Here is a 19,488-nt window from a genome sequence, read left to right on the forward strand (position 1 = left end):
ACCCTTCCTGATACCTCCTCTTTCCCCTCATGTGAGCAGAAGCAGTACGTGTTCATCCACCGTGCCCTGATGGAGTACGCACAGTTTGGCAACACAGAGCTGACCATTGCCCAGCTGAAGGAGATGTACAGTAACCATACACATCATGACAGCATGGATGACGCCTCACCACTGGAAAAGGAGTTTGAGGTGTGCAACTTACTGGAATTCTCTCTCTCCCTCTCTCTCTCTCTTTTACTTTCCTTTCAGTCTCTGTCACATGTGAGAACCACTGGGATTTTTCTTCCTACACCCCTTGCATCTTGTCTCTCTGAATATTTCACAACCTAATCAGTTTTGTTTCAAGTTTATCATAAATTCTACGCTTTTTCTGAACATAAATAGATTTACAAAGCATTCCTGTCTGCATGCTCCCACAGCGTCTTGGCAAGGTGGTGGAGGACCGGAAACCTTTTGCCATTGCCACCAGTGAGGAAAACAAACCCAAGAATCGTTATGATTATGTCCTTCCCTACGACTCAAACCGCGTTATCCTGGCGCCACTCTCCACTCGGCCTTCCTCCACTTACATCAATGCCTCCTTTGTCACTGTGAGTCCTGATCCTGACAGTCTCTCCCCACAAAAGAATATGTTATCTATCACATCATCTAGTTTAGGTTAGTGCTAAGACATTAAGGAGCTTTAAGAGAAGATTAGATGGGTTTATGGATGGTGATGATAGGTGGAAATAGGTAGGTATATTTCATACAGGGACTGCCATGTGTAAGCCTTCTTGCAGCTTCCCTTATTTCTTATGTTCTTATGTTCTTATTTACTTCCTCTGTGTGTCTGTGATGTCTATTACACTGTTATCTAGCATATCATCTGCTTCTCCTATGGGTCTGTGCTCCCTCTTGTTACATTGTTATCTAGCACATTGTTTACTTCCCCTGTGTGTCTGTGATGTCTATTACAATGTTATGTAGCACATTGTTTACTTCCCCTGTGCGTCTCCCTCTTATTACAAACATGTCAGTGAGAATTTCTTGCTTATTAAGGTCAGAAGGGAAGATGCAAGGAACCAGTCAGCCTACATCTGGCAGTTTCTGAGATGATAACTCATGTAGTCATTATCATATTGTGGTGTTTGTAGAAAGGTAATAGATATGATGTAATACTGTTATAATCTATATCTCTGGCTGCTTGATTGTTTGGCAGGTGTAACTGTCACTTAGTTTCTCCAGTGTATTTCTGGACTCAAGCATTATTATTGTCTTGTGTGGCATCTATGAATAATCTACTCTTTTTTTTTACCTTTTTTGGGGGGACTGGCACCTCTGTGGGCCTTATTTATCGTTTATTCATTTATCTGTTTATTTGTTTGTGTTTGTGTGTGTGTAATAATGATGATAATAATATTCTGTTTATTAATCTTGCAGTCTTACAGCTGAAAATCTACATGTTACTTACCACCTTACATACTAACATACATACTACATCTTAAGTGTACATAATCCTAAGGAAGTATCTTACAATTTGTGTGTGTGTGTGTGTGTGTGTGTGTGTTCCCTTGGTCTATGCCCCTTACATAAAAAGAAAAGAAAAAAAAAGTGTACCTCAGAAGCACTGTAGCTCCTTGCCTTACCACTGCTCCTCTCACTTCGTGTCTGTGTGGCAGGGGTACGACCTGGCGGAGTCCTTCATTGTGACACAGGACCCCATGGAGAACACAGTGGCAGACTTTTGGAGGATGGTGTTTGATCAGGAGGTGAACACCATTGTCATGCTCTCCGAGGTAAGGTGCTCAGTGCATGCATGTATGTGTGTGTGTGTTTGTGTGTGTGTGTGTGTGTGTTTGTTTGAACTCAAGACTTAGTTTGTATGAAAGTGGTAGTCAGGAACTGTTGTTGTATTTGCTATTTTTTGTCCATTTTGCATTTAGACTTATAGATAGGTATTCAAATGTGTGTGTGTGTGTGAGAGAGAGAGAGAGAGAGAGAGAGAGAGAGAGAGAGAGAGAGAGAGAGAGAGAGAGAGAGAGAGAGAGAGAGAGAGAGAGAGAGATGGGTTAAAGAAGCATAAATCATTGTTGAACCTTATTTATCTGCTATTTCTCAGTTTTTAATCTTGTTTATATCATTCATGTTGACAGTCTTATTTTTTATGTAATTGTTTCAAGAGTACTGCAGGCATTCAGTGAAATCTTAGTCATATCAAATTTTCAATATTAATGGTACAGCTCACTAGACCAGCATTCATTCCATCATTCATAAATTTGCACCAATCCTTCATCCCTTTCCTTCCTCTGTCCACACCCATCACTAGCCCCAGGAAATGGTGGTCTTCTTACAGGTAGCAGGTCACTAATTATTTTGGAAGGTAATACATATTCACTGTACAAAGCAAGATTTGTTTCCACAGCAGAGCAAAGCAAGGCAGTCTAAATCAGTGGTTGGGCAGGGACTGATACAACCCAGGTGTGAACAGTTCATACGAAACACTTGTCGATACTGAGTGAGACCAAAGAGCTTATTGACAGATGATACCCCATAGGCAGGAGTGTGTTTAGAGCTGCTGGGCAAATCTGTTACGCATGTGATATCCTGAGAGGAGTTAGGGAGCTTACTAATGGTGATGGCGCAAGCTCTGGGGACATAGAATTGAGCGGTGCAGTAGGAACGCCTTGTAACACATTTCACTGGCAGGTTTTGGGTAGAGAAGCTTGTTGTCATGCTCTGTAGTGAGTGTCCAGCAGGTAATGGTGACAATATGCACACTCCTTTTAGATCTATGAATGTACTGTATGTATTTGTGTGTATGCAATCCAGCCACAAATTGCTAGCCTACCCTCAGATGGGGATGACTGGACAGGGTGTTCCTAGTTTTTGTTTTCTGCCCCATAATGTGCTGTAATGGGTTTGCGTGCACATGGCAGTGCTGTGTGAAGGAAACAAGGCAAAAGTCAGGCTGTGGTATTTATTTGCATGACTTAGTTGCTCTTTTCTCACTGTAGATGTCACTTTCAATTTGGCTCACACACTCACCCAGTAGCCAGCCAAATGCATGGTCTCTCTCTCTCTCTCTCTCTCTCTCTCTCTCTCTCTCTCTCTCTCTCTCTCTCTCTCTCTCTCTCTCTCTCTCTCTCTCTCTCTCTCTCTCTCTCTCTCTCTCTCTCTCTCTCTCTCTCTCTCTCTCTCTCTCTCTCTCTCTCTCCAGTTACATTGTGTCAGCTCTCTGCCATTAACTGCCAACTTTCACGATGTCGCAATGCCATAGTCACCTGAAGTATGTATGTGATGGTCCCACTTTGTTCATCTGTTAGACCAGCTCTCTATCTGGAGGCCCTGGTTTAACAGCAGACCAAGAAAACTTACCTGGCAGTCATAATTTTGAGACTTCTTTGTTGTCCTGCCTACTAGACCCCTCACACATTGATCTACAATGTAACTTCCTCAACTTACGTGACTCTTATTATTTTCCACACCTACCGTCTGCTCCACTTCTTGCAGCAGTCGTATCTTCATGGTAACAAAATCTCTTGGTAAACTGTAAGAACTGATTTGTGATTTCCACGTATTACTGTGTCCTTCACTTCCCATTGCACAAACAGTAAATAGAATCAATTATATTTCCTTGCCTTATTCCATCTTTCAATTTCCTATCATTCACTTCCCTACACCCACAGTAAATATAATAAATCGGATTAAATATCTGTGCTTTTCTCCGTCCTTTACTTCCCACTGGTTACAGTAAATAGAATAACTTTCCTTACACTATCATTTACACCACTGCATCACTTGTACGCTCACCTTGTTCTTCATAGAATGGACCCACCACTCAAATCTCCACTTCCACTTCTTTCTTTGTACATCTTCCACTTCAGGCAAGGTTGATGATCTGACAGCTCTCCTCCAACCAGCTCATTCATGCATATCTTTCTCTGACAGTTCTTCTCTCAGATCTTTATGTGGTCCATCCTTCACTTTGGTTTTTCCCTTTCATTCACATCTTGTCTGTCACACTGCTCATGAACTAAGCCTTTCTCGATACAAACACACTGTCGTCATTGCTCACCGTCACTTGTGATTGGCTTTTGTTTACTTTTGAGGCTTTTGACTTCATTCCAACTCTCCAAGGGGACATTTTGATCCTCCAAGCTGTCAGTCTGGTCCTGAAGTCTTAATACATTGAGTGCTGTCATTAAGAGAAGGACTAAGCTTCACTTCAGCATCACTGGTGCACTCCTATCAGGTGGCATGCAAATTAATTCCTCTTCACGTTCACTAGTATATTAAAGGAGAATTAATGGTGACTCCTTTGCCAGATCATAATGCATTGTATAGGAAGGTGGCATCATATTAAGCTTTCTCTTATTTTCCATCTTTTATGGTATTGTAAAGCATAGAAAAGTTTCATTCTATTCTGTACCTGGCTCCCATTTTTATAACATCTCGAGACGCTTCCCCATCTATACTTCACGCCCCAACAGCCAGAGTGGGAGACTGAAAGGTTCCCATACACACACTAACTGTGTAATGTTTTGTTGGTCCCTTTGTGATGTAATTAGCAGGTGCACAAACCAAGCTTTTCTTTGATCATCCCCAACTTGTGTAAATATTGGCCACCATTCCCCTGCTCATTCTTAATAGCTGGTAGTGAGAGCATCAAGCTGTTTTGGGTTTGTCTTTAACTCCCAAATATTTTGTGTTTTGTCCCTTTTGTGAGTCAAGTATTCATTTTATCCTACAAATTTGAGCATCATCATGTAAAGAATGCCTGAGCTAAGCTAAATATTCATTGCCTAATCAATTGATATTTTCAGATTAAGATGAGATGATTTTTCTTTTTTTACTTTTCTTTTTCGTTTCTTTTTTTTATTTTTTTGGGTGCTTAATGTCTAAGTGATTGATCTTAATCTGATGTTTTTTTCTTTTATCAAATTTCCAAATTCTATCATAATAATATTTCCAAATTCTGTCACATTAATATCAGCTAATGCAAGGCTTTATTTTGTGAAGCTTCAGAAAAATTTGTGCTGTCAGGCACAGTGCTTAAGACCAGTGACTGAGAGTAGCCACATAAGACAAAAAAAGTAATGTCTAAGCAGCTAAATGTATAAAGTTGAATATTGCTTAACTGCTTACAGAAATATTACAATGATCATTCAAATTTAACATCAAATTTTTGCTTGAAATTTAACCTAAAGCATTTATGTTTGTCTTGTGGTAAATCTAGATGTTATTTCCAGACATTTTTACTTCATTAATGTATGAATAGCCAAAGTTTGCATTGTGACTTACCATGCAAACGTTACTCTGCCACAGACTGTTGAATCTGGAACCAGCCAGGGTGTGTTGCAGACTTGTGTTTCCCCTTCATACTTATTTGTGGGTGAATCTCATGAAAGGTTACTATATGATGAGAGAGAGAGAGAGAGAGAGAGAGAGAGAGAGAGAGAGAGAGAGAGAGAGAGAGAGAGAGAGAGAGAGAGAGAGAGAGAGATTGTCCTAAATTCTTATTGTTACCCACAAATAATGACTTGACAAATTTGTATTATGTAACTGGCTAATTCAGTTTTCTTGGAATAAATAAGCAATAAGTAAACAAATACAAATAACATACAGCTGCAAGACTCTCCCTGGTGCCAGACTGATGGTCTCCTGTGCTGCTGAAGAGTAGATGACATTTTACAACTTTTCAATCTTTCTCAGTCTTTTGTAATCTTTCAAAGTACTATTTTGTCTACAGTGAGCTCTATTTGGCTAACTCCAGTAGAATTTGCCTAGAGTGATTCTTGTGGCCACTGCAGTGTGCTATGAATCACACTTTGAACCAATAGTTGCTGATGTTTTAGATTTTAAGCTAGTGATTTATATTCTTTGATCATATGTAGCCACTCACTGATTACTTACTAATACCCCACTAGGTGCGCCATGAACAGGTAAATTACCAATAAAGTTCATTAATATGCCTATAAGATTAGTGTAACCCTGTGTTGACTAACTCCCACATCTCCCAAGAGCTGAGCTTACTAACTTACTAACTTGTTCTCTTCACTACTCCCTTCTTGGGGCCTTCTCTCTCTTCTGTCTTGCCTTCACTCACGCACGGACTGGAACCATTGCAGGAAAACCTTGACTCTGCTTGCTGTGAGACTTGGTGCTATTGAAAACTGAACCCACTCTCACTGAGGCTTGGCTGATGGTGCTAATGAAAACCCAAGCCACTCTCACTGAGGCTTGGCTGACTATGTGTGTTTTAAATGGTGATGTTTAGAGGGTCATGTGAATATTGCCAACCCCAGCTGTGCTTGATATTAGATTAGGTTACCTGATGTATCCCAATGTAACTAAACTTTTCACTGCAACACGAAACAATTAGCAGCACCAGAAATAATGCGTGAGGTTGCTTTAAGCGTCTAGAAGAAAGTTAGCAATTAAAAGAATACATTTTGCAATTTCTTCTCAGTTTAAAGATTGGATGCAGCTGTAGAACAAGTAAAGATGTATCAGGTAAAGGTGTACCAAGTGGCAGTTAAAGGGAAATCTAATGTAATGAATGTAACGCTAATGCAATGTTACCTAATCTTACCTAACCTAATGCATACAAAGTGAAGCTGGGATAGGTGGTCTTCATATTACTTTTTTTTTTACTAGTGTTTCATTGGAGTCATTTTTAGTTTATGCTTCATTGCAGTCACTGTATCCTATGAAAGAAAAATGTGATGAATGGATGTCAGCCATCAAGGTTTTGCTGCAGTGTTACTTTATCCTGATACAACTTGTGGTGCTCTTGTCTTCATTGCTGTGGCTGTGGTAGTGGTGGTGGTGCTGCCTCCCTCTTGCCCTCACCCACACCACATTCTTGCCTGCATCTTTCAGCTCCTACATAAAGCATTCTAAGGTCTCTTTCCTGACCTGCCTTGACATAGTGCTTATGATGTTTCCTTTTCCTTTTAGTGATAGTTTGTCCTTCATTCATAGGGAGCAGCAGAGGCAATTATTTCAAGACTGTCACTGATGTATTTCTTTACATTCAGTCACCGTTATTACTCGTAGTTCTGTTTTATATTATGGTAAAGCTCAACATTTATTTATGTGTGTTTTAGCAATGTATCGGATATCTGAATTCAGAGATAGGGACCTGGGTGTGTATGGAGAGTGTGTGTGTAGGTTTGTGGGTGCAGATATCAGTTTCTATAAAGGTACCCGTGGAAGTGTGAAAGTCAGATTTGGACATGGACGCAGGTAATGAATTAAGAGTCTCAGTAAGGACCCCATAGCACTTTACCATGGTCTTATCTGTATTCACTCGCATAATGGCCATATTCTTTTCACATGTGGTGAATACAGGTGTGGATGTCTCAATTGCAGATGTGGATTTTTATTACAAATTCATGCAGGTGCTTAGTTTGTGGATTCTCAAAGTGGTGCAGTTAGGGTGTGGATATCCGATACATCATTAGTGTGTTTATTATGCTTATCTCATGGCTGCTGGAACTGTATTTTCATATTTTGTAGTAAGTCAGTGTGGCTGTGGCAAGCACATGTATGACTCATAACTGTGCTGTGAAGGATGTGCTAAGAACAAGCTGTCTTGCCCCCAGCCTCTTATAGCCTCCCAGTCAGCCCTCTGCACCCCCCTCTCCCTTCCCACCAACCCCCAGGTCCCCTGAACACCACCAACACACACACACACACACACACACACACACACACACACACACACACACACACACACACACACACACACACACACACACACACACACACACACACACACACACACACACACACACACACACACACACACACACACACACACACACACACACACACACACACACACACACACACACACACACACACACACACACACATATTGATCCTCCCCTGTGAGTCATGTTTTCCCTGTAGCTTTCCTCCCAAAACAATAACCATAATGGGTCCTTTCTCTGTCTTCCTCAGTGTAGGAAACTGTGTCCCTCACTTACTGTTGTTTTATTGATCATTGATATGCTTTTCTCTGCTCATGAAGATTATATTACTGCAAAAATACTGCACTGGATTTTAAAGTGACTGTGCATTCATGCTCTGGCCTGGAAAATGCAGAAAAAGCAATGTAAATGACTTGTAGAACCTACATCTAAACAGACTCCCTGTGTTTTGGATAAAAAGTTGCATTATTCCTGCTTTGGGCTCTTGCTGGGCTTGTTGTTTGGTTGTGCTGGTGGTGGTGGTGGTGGTGGTGGTGGCAGTGGCCTTGCTGCATGGACACCAGCACTGCCTGTGAAATGTGGTGGGCCAAGCGACTCACTTGCTCACAAGCTGAACACTGTTGATTCACTAATTTGGAGGCATCTTTGCTTAAGCTTACTATTATGTTAAGCTTAGCCTAAGAATGATAGCTTCAAGTAACATGGTTAGGGAGAAATAGGTGAAGGAAAGGCACTTGAGAAATCTATATAATCATGCACTAGAATGTTGGTTATTGATTAGTTGTTATTGCTTCATTATACCAGAGTAACACCAGACACTAGAGGAATACCAGTAAATATTAGATTACAACTCAGTGCAGTTTGTAAGTACCATTATGAAAGGAAATGTAGTGAAAGCGTGTAAACATTGAATAGTAAACAAGATATACAGTGTAGCATTATTTAGCATTCTGTAGTAGATGTAGGGGCCATTGAAGACACATGCAAGACAGAAGGATAAAATGACAAGTTATTGATAATGGGCATATCAAACACAAATTAGGAAAGCAGCAGGAAACCAGAGAGAGAAGATTGAGAGAGAGAGAGAGAGAGAGAGAGAGAGAGAGAGAGAGAGAGAGAGAGAGAGAGAGAGAGAGAGAGAGAGAGAGAGAGAGAGAGAGAGAGAGAGAGAGAGAGAGAGAGATTAAGTTATAGGCAAAAAAAGAAATTGGATAGTTTGTAGGCTTTAGATGTGGATAAGTTGTAGATGACAGAGAGTAAGACAAACTAGAGATCACAGAAATGGATAAACTTGAAATCACAGAAAGATGGTAAGTTATAGATCACACAGAGAGATAGAGAGGAATACATATGAAGGAAACAGAGAGACATGTGTTAGTGTAGTGAGATGAAATACACTTAAGGACAGGAATGTATGTGTGTGTTGTGAGCTGTGTACTGATTTGTTGTGTTGGTGCAGCTGGGCAGTGGTGAACAATGCTGTAACAAGTACTGGCCTGATGATGAGGAGACTTACGAACACATCTGCGTCAAGCTGGTGTCGAGTGAGAGCTACCCCAAGTACTCGTGTCGTTCCTTCCTCCTCACCAACACCAAGGTATGACTTGGTGACTTCTTGATTTGTAACTGTAGTGTATAGTCAGTGTTTCCCTGCCAGCATCTCAGATCACTAAACTTAATGACAAAAACAGTGACTTTTTGTGAATATTGCTCTGCTGGTGTCCTTACACATTAGAAAATCATCCTGACTTCTATTACTTACTCCCTTACTCCTCCTGTAACTTGCAGAACAGCGACGTGCTCACTGTGACCCACTTCCACTACATTGGGTGGTCAGGGCTGCTGGGGGAGGTGCCTCTGGTGACCCATGGCATTATGGAAATCATCACTCGTGTCCAGACCCACACTGACGCCACCCTCTCCTCGGCTGCTCCCACCCTCGTCCACTGCTCGTGAGTGGGGAGTGCCAATGCTGTGGGGGGGAAGGGAGGGGAAGGAGGGGTTTTTAGGGAAGGGAAGGCAGAATGAGAGTGGCACTGGTATAGGGGGGGAAGAAGAAGGGGGTGTTTAGTGCACTGCTGTAAGGGAGGAAGAAGTGGTTGTATTGCAGGGAAGGATAAAATTGAGAGCAAGGAGAGAAGCTTAATCAGAAGAGATGAGTGGGAGAAAGAGAGAGAGGAGAGATAGGAGAAATGCAGGGATTGATGCTTAGTCAGGGAGGAGGGAGAGAGGATGGGAAATCATAGAAGTAGATAAATACAGGTTTGTTCACGGGAAGAAGCGAGCAGCACTAACTAAGTGTTGTGTTCCCAGGGGTGGTGGGGACAGAAGTAGTGTGTACGTCTGCCTCAACAACTGCTTGCGTCATTTGCGCCGTGAGGGCCGGGTGGACGTGTTCCAGACCTCCAGGAGAATAAGGGCTCTCCGGCAGTTCCAACTCCAGGAATTTGTAAGTTGATGCAAAAGTTTAATGTTTGTTTACCTGGAGGTATCAGGTGTTTTCTTTTGTTTGCCTCCATGTGAATTTCATACTTGGCATCAGTAATCTGTCCTTTATAACTGTCAATCTTGACTCCATATCATTAGTAGATATTTGACTTAATGGGTAGACTTTCTATATTTATGTTTGCTTGTGATTAACCAAGGGTGTAGCATTACAGATTTTCTCTCTCACTGTCTGTCTTTCCCTTGGTCCCAGGCCCAGTATGAGTTCTGCTACAAGGCACTGGTTGAGTTCATCGACAGCAAGGGTCTGGAGAACCTCTGAGGAAGTTGCTGCTACACCAACCAGCATTAGCTTGACACAATCTTTAAGAGTATGAATTTTAATACTTAAGCAACCACTGCAGGGAGTGAGGGTGGAGTCATTTGTGTATTTCTGGAGCAAGATGGCTGGTGGGGACGTGTGCCGCCCAGCAGAGGTGGGTGCAGCACTCTGTTCCGCCAGGCTTTGGGAATTGATCTGCTAGAGTAGTTTTCTAGGTGGAGCAAACCAAGTGGCATACCGTCAGGTGCGACTGAAGTCTGTTTTGATGGTGAGAATCTCCCGCCACTATCCAGAGGGAGCCCCAGGGCCACGTCCCTCACACACCTTGGCTCTTTGGTCAAGCTGTTTACTTAGTTCTGTAAGGCATAAAGGTCACATTGGAGACCGGGTTATGCATTGGATTGACTCCAGTCACTAGTGTGCACTCCCAGGCTCAGGATTGATAGCAACTTTGAGTCACATCAAAATGTCAGTGAAAAGTTTCCCTTTGCAGCACAACACAGTTCCTGCAGTAGTGCACACAAGGGACTTGGCTTGACTTGCTAGTGGGCCAGGAAAGAGGCGCGCAGCAAGGGACCTGAGTGTCCCGGCCGTGGGAGTTGGTCCATCGCACTGGTCTGTCGTGCGGTCCCAAGCTTAGCCGAGAGATGTGCAGTGTGGCCAGAGGGAAGCATCTCCAAGGCCGGGCAACTGCTGCTGGGCCTTTTTGCTGCCCTATGCTTTTATATTTTAATTAATCCTGTATGGTTTGATGGTCCTGTAAGCTTGCTGAGTGTCTCTCAGTTATACAGCAGTGTTTTCTTTGAGCTTAGGCTGTGGAGTGTCTGCCAAGAACATACATATCCTGGCTGTGAGTGAGGGTATGTCTGTGGGCAGGAAGTTTTGCACTGTAACATGTGGGAGGGACTAGAGATGTAGGTTATCACTCACAAAAAGAGGCAAAGGTTAAAACAATTATTCATGATAATTACTAAACATTATTCCCTTCCTAAAAATTATATCTGAATAGCGTCTGTCATGAAATTTTGTACATTTTTACATCACATTTTGCATTTTTATGGATATTTTTATATTTATTTTTAAGCTGTGATAAATAAGGAAAACTAAAGCAAGTAACTTAAGACCGAGGGCACAAAACAAGGACTTCCGGTAGAGTGTGTTACAGAGGCAGGACCCGCTGTGCTCAAGCTTCTTAGTCATCATTGTTTGTGCTTGTGTTGTTGCCTCCCTCAAGTGACCCTCATCCAGATGGAGCAGGATGCATTGCCGGGTGTTTGGGGGATTAGTAGGCCAAAATTTGGTGTCCTCTGAAACCTGCTGTATTTGCCAGATCTTAGCCTGTTTTGTACATAGCAGAACATTTTGAGGGAAGAGATCAAATGGTACTTTACTCTTAGTCATTTGCTTTATCAGAATGGGGGTGTACTTTATATGCACAATTTTCTATATCATTTATATTTTAAGTGAAAGTGGTCTTATCATAAGGTACTAAAGCATCCCAAGTTTATGTCATTTAGTTTGCATAGGCATATTACAGTTTTATTTATTATTTTTTATGTCATAAGCAACCACATAGCTTCTGAGTTGAATTTTGCTGCTACACTACCACCTCTAAGTTTGAATCAATTGTTATAGTTTCATGTATCTCCTCACCCATCCTATGCACTGAGAGAGCTGGCCATGCGTCAGTGTTTAGGTCATTGGTTCTATTGCACTTGTATTAGTTTTCCGTAGTCCGATCATTGGCCAAGTTGTGTGTCGTCCCAGTGAGCACAGTAATCCTCTGCTGCCCATAGTCAAAGGGAAATACTAATCACATACCTGGTGTTTGTCTTTTAGTGCAGCAATATGTGGAAGAATGGTATCCTTGGGGCACCGTGGCAAGCATGATAGTAAGGTGTCATTCCTAGAGGATGTTGTGTCATGACTTTCTGTATAGTGAAAGGTGGTGCTGATGTGAAATGTCTACAAGGACTTGCTGGTTTTGTGTGTGCAGTGTGAACCCTTAGCCATGGATACACCATTTCCATTGTGCCTGTTTTCTCTCTACTGGCAAATTATTGAGGTTTTCCCTGTAAATCTTGGTACATTTAATTTTGCTTTGTGGAAAGGAAACTCTTAACAGGACAAGGCTGTATTGGTTGATGTGTGTGTGCAGGGAGCAAGGGTCTCATGAATGCACCAGGGGACCATGTCTTAATGCTGACTACCAGATACCTTGATGGTACACCAGGTCAGTCCTCACTCCACACACAGTCTTCAGGTGTCACATTATTCCCCACGGCTTGTTACAGAGAGTTTGTGCATCCCTCATCTCTGTTGCCAAGTGTGGAAACAGGAACATCACCGAACATGATTGCTATTTGTTGCGATTCAATGGGGTATCATATTTGTTACTCCTGCAGAATTAACAGGTCTTTGTTGGAGGTTTAGGGGCATATTGCAAACTGTTAGAAGCCAGTGATGGGAAGACCTGGAGACAAGTGGTAATGGAGTGAGGACTAGAGGTCACTGCAGAGCTTCAAAGGGATGCAAGACAGGGCCGAATCATATCACACTTTATACGAAGGATTACGTATCTACAACAAAGTGTATAGTGAATAACCCAACCCCCATCATACTAATTTTCTCTGGTAGATGAAAGGGCATATGTATGTCTTCTCATTGCTCATTATTTTTCATGTTTTTTTTTTTTTTAGCTGTTATCATTGTTTCAGCTGCTACTGCTATTACCACTATCACTCTGTTACTACAACTACTTTCTAGCAGATGAGGAAAGGCATTGGCTGGCATGATATTTTAAGGTTGATATAGGTAGAATTAATCTTTTCTATGAACTGTGTCTTGTGTAGGATAAGGCTCTCAACTTGTGTGTGTGTGTGTGTGTGTGTGTGTGTGTGTGTGTGTGTGTGTGTGTGTGTGTGTGTATGTGTGTGTGTGTGTGTGTGTGTGTGTAAGGCTACTTTGCATTTGTTTTTTGCCACGTTTGGTTAAGAATCACCATGAGCTTTAGATTGACTGAATCAAATGGGAGGTGTGAGCTTGTTTCCTTATTTCCTGTTCATACAATAGAGGTGTTGGTTGGGATGCCAGTCTGCGTCTGTCTGTCTGTTGCACTCACACTCACTCCAGTTAAGTAACACAGAGCTTCGTTCCCAAGACTTGAAGTTCCTGGTGTGTGTTTTCTCTTGCTGTCGTCTTACAAATATTATCTTGACGATGACTTAGGAGTTGTAGAAAAGAAGTCAGTGTTATTATTGCACTTTGTAGTAATATACAGTTTACAATTGAAATTTAAAAACGATAGAAATACAAGTAGTCCTGTAAAGCCAGAATGATCCAGGGGAAGTGGTAGATTTATTTATATACTTATTATGAAAAGATACAAGACACTGAAATGAAAGGATTATTGATTTTATTTTTATTATTATTATTACTATTATTATCATACTATTAATGCAGATAATTGGTACTAAGTAAATGAGAATGTAATGCAGTCACTTTTAGGTTATTTATATTTTTATTATGGTTATGACATGGTGTGTGTATGTGTGTGTGTGTATGTTCCTTAGCTTCCTTGGTGTAGGGGAAAGGGTGGACGGTGAGCTGGTAAGGTAGTAGTGGTCGTGAAGATTAGGTGGAACTGTGGTTGGACTGGTGTGGGAAGAAGGAGGAGGAAGAGGAAGAGAGGGAGGTGTTTGGCCAAAGAGGGAAGGGAATACTAGTTTATTTGGATTACATATTTTGATATTATTATTATTATTATTATTATTATTATTATTATTATTATTATTATTATTATTATTATTATTATTATCATTATTATTTTTATTTATTATTATTATTATTATTATTATTATTATTATTATTATTATTATTATTATTATTATTATTATTATTATAGGTGATATTTCAGCATTCATTGCAAACATAATAGATATTTATAAAGACTTGCATCATTGCTTGTTCCACATCATCTACTAGGTGGGGTCACACCTCCATTGGTGCTCTCTGTGGTGTGTCTAAGTCAGACAGTCAGAACTTCGCACAAATTGAACTTTTGTAAGATTGGAGATGCAGTCATTGCAAGTAACTGTGCCACTGTAGGAATGTGTGTTTGGCAGCACACAGGAGTCTGTGGACCAACAGTTGAGCCAGGTGCCACACTGCTGAAGGTTTGTGAAGGCAGGGCAGGTGTCACTCCAAGATTGGGTTTAGTGTATGTGTTCAGCTTACAGTATTCTCATCCATTGCCTTACACTCCACCTCAACATGAAGCTTCTTGAAGGCTTGGTAGGAAAATGTGCCAGGTTTCATGTGTTTCTGTTCCTGGTACATGATCTCTCTCCTTTGCTTTGCCAGTGGTTGAGTTAATGTTATGTTAGGGGTTGAAGGTTTGCTTTTACTTCCAAAGAGCTGGTGCCCCTTGGTCTGTGTTGTTGACAGCTACCAGACAAGTGTGTTTGTGGTTGGTCCTGTATGCATTTGGCTTTTGAGGAGCAAGGCAGGATGCACCAAACATTATAAAGGAGACACTGGATAGGAGTGAGGCAGTGCTTGGGTGGGCGTGTGTCTGGTCATTAAAAGGCAGGAGGAAGAACTGTATGATGGATAGCTTATATATATACATACCCTATATGGAGAGCTTGATGTAGAGACCTTTTACTTTTTGAGGTCGTGGTAAATGAGGTATGTTAAGGTTTGGACATATGCAAAGTATTAGTGTTTGGTTTGGGGTGTGTAGATATTAGGCATTTAAGGTATTGCAGCATCTGAAGTGAGGAGATCCGGGATTGCTTGACATTTTGGTGCAGAAACACATGGTATGCTTCAGGAAAAATTGTGTTTTTAGTACCACAGCAGCAGCAGCAACAGCACCATAACTCATGAATGCAACTTATTGTTATGCCATACATGTTTTGCCTTTGATGTGTGTGTGTGTGTGTGTGTGTGTGTGTGTGTGTGTGTGTGTGTGTGTGTTGTCCATATACATTGACCGAAGTAGTTTTGATAATCAGATGTCTAATTATTCGGGCTTTTGGCAGACCTGTAAAAACTATTGGAACTCCATTAAACACAATATGTTCCTAGGGCATCATTGTTCTCCCAGCCAATTCAGTTTTGCCATGAGTTACCTTGTGTTATGATCTACCCCCTTTCCCACAACACCCTTCAGGATTCACGTTTTTGTTCCAGTAATTTGAGTTCTCCTTTAGATGTATCAGTGTATATTTCACGTATCGTAGATTCTGACATAGTGTAGGTACCTAATGCATATAATTTTCTCATATTTCTGTACCTTTGCAGTGTCATATTGCAGTATTCACTCCTTATTTATTCCTCATGTGAGTGTTAAGTCTGGCACCAGCTGCTACACATTCACTTAGCATAGAGAGAGAGAGAGAGAGAGAGAGAGAGAGAGAGAGAGAGAGAGAGAGAGAGAGAGAGAGAGAGAGAGAGAGAGAGAGAGAATTTCATACATTAAGTAATACCACTAACTTTCCTGTATACAAATTAGTGTTACTTCCATATTACAAATTAGTACTTTATTCCTCATCCTTGACCACCACCAGCACCACCGTGGAACAGATCTGTGTAGGTTAGCCAGTTACTCTTCATGTCACCATGTTTGTCTTTTCTTTAGTTCTGCGTATCGTAATATATATTGTTGTTTTTTTAAATTTACCTTATAATTTTATCATTGGTTTCATAATCTAAGAAGTTCGAGATTTTATTTCTGGTGGTTGTTTTTATTTTCTCGAGTTGATGTGTTTCTTGTGATCAGCTACGTGCAGAACATTTGTTGTCCCTTGTGTTGCGTTCATGCAGCAGCGGCAGCACTACAAGTAACTGTTGTATACCTCCACTGAACATGTCACCATTGTCCTTATTGCTCCGTGCGTGGTGTCATATCCAGATAGGTCCTCGCCTTCACCACCACCATTAAGTACTCCTAACTTGTTGTACTGCCTATCATTTCATTCTATTCACTATTATTATTATTATTATTATTATTATTATTATTATTATTATTATTATTATTATTATTATTCAGCCAGATTAATGTTGCCAAAGGTCTTGTGTTTAGACTCAGCTTATTGTTTTGCTTTTTCCTTGTTTCTCCATTATTATTATTATTATTATTATTATTATTATTATTATTATTAGCAAAAAAAGGGAAGCTGCAAGAAGCCACTAAGCCCACACGTGGCATTACCTTTATGAAATCGATCCATCCCACTCATGAATTTGGCTTATTATTATTTTTATTATTATTATTATTATTATTATTATTATTATTATTATTATTATACAGTATTTGTAGTTTAACATGATGCACACAAGGATGTCATTATGGTCATTTATTCGTTCAAGTGTGTGTGTGTGTGTGTGTGTGTGTGTGTGTGTGTGTGTGTGTGTGTGTGTGTGTGTGTGTGTTGTCACCAATACTCCATTTAACATTAAAACTGACATTTTTTTTTTTTCGAAGCACCTCCCCTCTCTCCTTTCTGTAATACAATGAGTAGTATTTGACGCTGGGTGGAAGGGGCTGGGCTTGACCGTCAAGTTAATCGGAACATGCTGTATAGGGAGGTAGGAGCGATGTCTGGTGCTGGAATGCTGCTGGGAATGTTCTGTGTCTGAGTGAAAGAGAAATAGAGAGGTCTTTGATTTTGGGTTAACATGAAATATATTAACTTTAAATTGGCGAGCAGTAGGAGCTGTAAAGGGTGAAGATCGAGGAGGTGTGTGTGTGTGTGTGTGTGTGTGTGTGTGTGTGTGTGTGTGTGTGTGTGTGTGTGTGTGTGTGTAATGCAGGAGGAAATGCAAGAACCGCCGCTGAGGAGAGAGGTCGAGTGTGTCAAACCGGAGTGTTTTTTAATGCATTTTGTACTCTGTATGTATATGTTTAGGTGATATTATCATAATCCTAACTATTATTATATTATGGTTAATTCCCTGTTGCATGACATTTTTTCAAGAGTACCCCTTACCTTATCTTACCTTTTTGTAAGCAGCTTTAAAACTCATTTTATGGCAGAGCGCCATTACATGTTTTGCTATTATGTGGTATGTTTTTTTTTTTTTTTTTGTATCTTTTTTGTACTATTATTTGACAAGGTTCAGTATATAAAGTAAAAGATTCGGTTTGGTCCGATGTTAAGTTACGTACCGCCGTCTGGAGGCTGTGGGCTCTTGTCGCGCACCACGACCCTCAGCTGTCGTCCTCCCGCTCCTGAACCCTAAAGCAATGGAAACAGTCAGTCCACAGTGCATCTGTCCATATGAAAGTTATGTCTATTTAAGCACCGTAGATTAACGCTAATTTAGACTACTTGATCCGCTCAGCCGTAAGTTATGGAGGGGACGCCCGCGAGTGTTGCATCTCGGGGCACCGGAAGACGCTGAGGGTGCCGCGGCCCACGCACACCAGATATCGCTGTGGCTAGTCCGGTATTAGTCTTATGCAGGTTAGGTCTTCCCTAAAAAAAAAAAAAAGAAAAATTAGCACATTAATATTAAGTATGTGTATGCTAGTTATCATTATTATTACCATAATTATCATATTTTTTGTCATTGTGAGTTCGGAATAACGTCTTGGCAAGCGGTTGGTGTTTGTTGAACACGAGTGCTATTCAAGAAATGCATGGGAAGAAAGAAAATGGAATGGCGAGTACAGTGCAGCTCAGTTTCCTTCACCAGTTCATTTAGCGTCACCAGTGTACAAGTATAATAAATAAAAAAAATGTATTTGTAAAGAACATATGACTTCAGTTTTCATCTTTACGAATGTAAGTGTATAAAGAACGAAATTGTGATTGCAAAAGTTATATTCATAGTGCAACTACCCGCCTGTGGTTAGCTACTATTATATCCTCCCAAGTAGCTCTCGTAGAAGTGTGTTCCAGACTTTTGCTCGTTCACCCCGTTTTTAGTACAGGTCACCGAAGCTCTTGTCTCGTGGATTCACCCTCCCCCAAACCCTCAAACCTTTATACTCAATTAATTTTAATGTTTTCTGTCACTCATTCACTCACTGACTCACTCGTTTGCTTCCTGTTGCTGGAGTGAGTTACGGATGTTTTTATACCTTTTTAAGTCATGAGTTTAGTGATTGGTCAGCATTTGTGAGAGCTTTACTGTACAAAAAATACTAAATGTCATGCAGAGTAGTATGACAACATTGTATAGACTCCCCTTTCCCTGTCCTTCCCTCCTCTTCCCTCCCTCACACATCCTGCAAGCTGTTCTGAAGGCTGCCGTCGCCGCCACAACTATAGGGTGCTTGTTCCTTCCTTCCTTCCCTTCGTGAGGTTCGAGGGCTGAACACAACACATCGCGAGACAGGCGAAAACTCACTCGCTGGGTTCACTCGCTGCTTCAAGACCTCGTGTTCTGACAAATACCCAAACTGTCCCTGAATTCTCGACTTCTTGTTAAATTGTTGTTAGTCTCGTCTCGCCGTCGCTTCTTTTTTAACATCAGTTCCTCGTGTGATTTTCCTGCCAAGTGTGACACAGAAAACGGCGTCTCAGGTTGGATTAATTGTGCTAATACTGTTGGAGGTTCTATTTGGATCACACGAAGAATTTGGTTTGGTTAGGTTAACTACGCTACCCTACTACTACTTAACCTTAACAATTCCCGAAGTATCTGGGATGGATTAACCTTCATGTGGTTCTAGTATTTATTTTCATCTTCATGTGTTGAAGGAGCGAGGCGAGGCAAGGGAGCGCGGCGAGGCGAGGCTGGCAGCGGGGATATTTCAGGATAGGTTCACTGTCTTGTTTAGCGCCAAATTGCCACAGCTGTCAAACTTTTAACAACTGTACATACGAGTATTTGCTTTTCTTTTTTTCTTTATTTTTCATCGTATGATTGTATTTATGCTTTGTACACTAACCATTTACACTGTGTAGTCTGTTTCTACTGTATAACATGACAAATACATCTTGTGTATAAAATAAGTGTTTTTCTTTATTGTAACCCTGTGTGAGTGTATTATGCACATTTTTTTGTATT

The 19,488-nt window shown here is 40.9% G+C and overlaps 1 protein-coding gene across 4 annotated transcripts in view; it reads left to right on the plus strand.

Annotated features, from left to right (window-relative positions):
• Positions 1-19,433, plus strand: part of LOC135093532 (tyrosine-protein phosphatase 69D-like) — a 42,611-nt gene extending 23,178 nt beyond the window's left edge. For 3 of the 4 annotated variants that reach the window (XM_063992851.1, XM_063992852.1, XM_063992854.1), the window contains exons 19-26: positions 40-189; positions 420-590; positions 1,659-1,775; positions 5,907-5,921; positions 9,157-9,294; positions 9,486-9,649; positions 10,011-10,146; positions 10,396-19,433. In XM_063992851.1, the coding sequence (XP_063848921.1) occupies positions 40-189; positions 420-590; positions 1,659-1,775; positions 5,907-5,921; positions 9,157-9,294; positions 9,486-9,649; positions 10,011-10,146; positions 10,396-10,464 (960 nt within the window). In that variant the 3' untranslated portion in view covers positions 10,465-19,433. The remainder of the gene's footprint in view (positions 1-39; positions 190-419; positions 591-1,658; positions 1,776-5,906; positions 5,922-9,156; positions 9,295-9,485; positions 9,650-10,010; positions 10,147-10,395) is intronic. The other variant, XM_063992853.1, reaches the window with a different exon arrangement.
• The last annotated feature ends 55 nt before the right edge of the window (positions 19,434-19,488 follow it).

The sequence above is a fragment of the Scylla paramamosain genome, chromosome 43 (genome assembly GCF_035594125.1).
Source record: "Scylla paramamosain isolate STU-SP2022 chromosome 43, ASM3559412v1, whole genome shotgun sequence".
NCBI classification, from domain to species: Eukaryota; Metazoa; Arthropoda; class Malacostraca; order Decapoda; family Portunidae; genus Scylla; species Scylla paramamosain.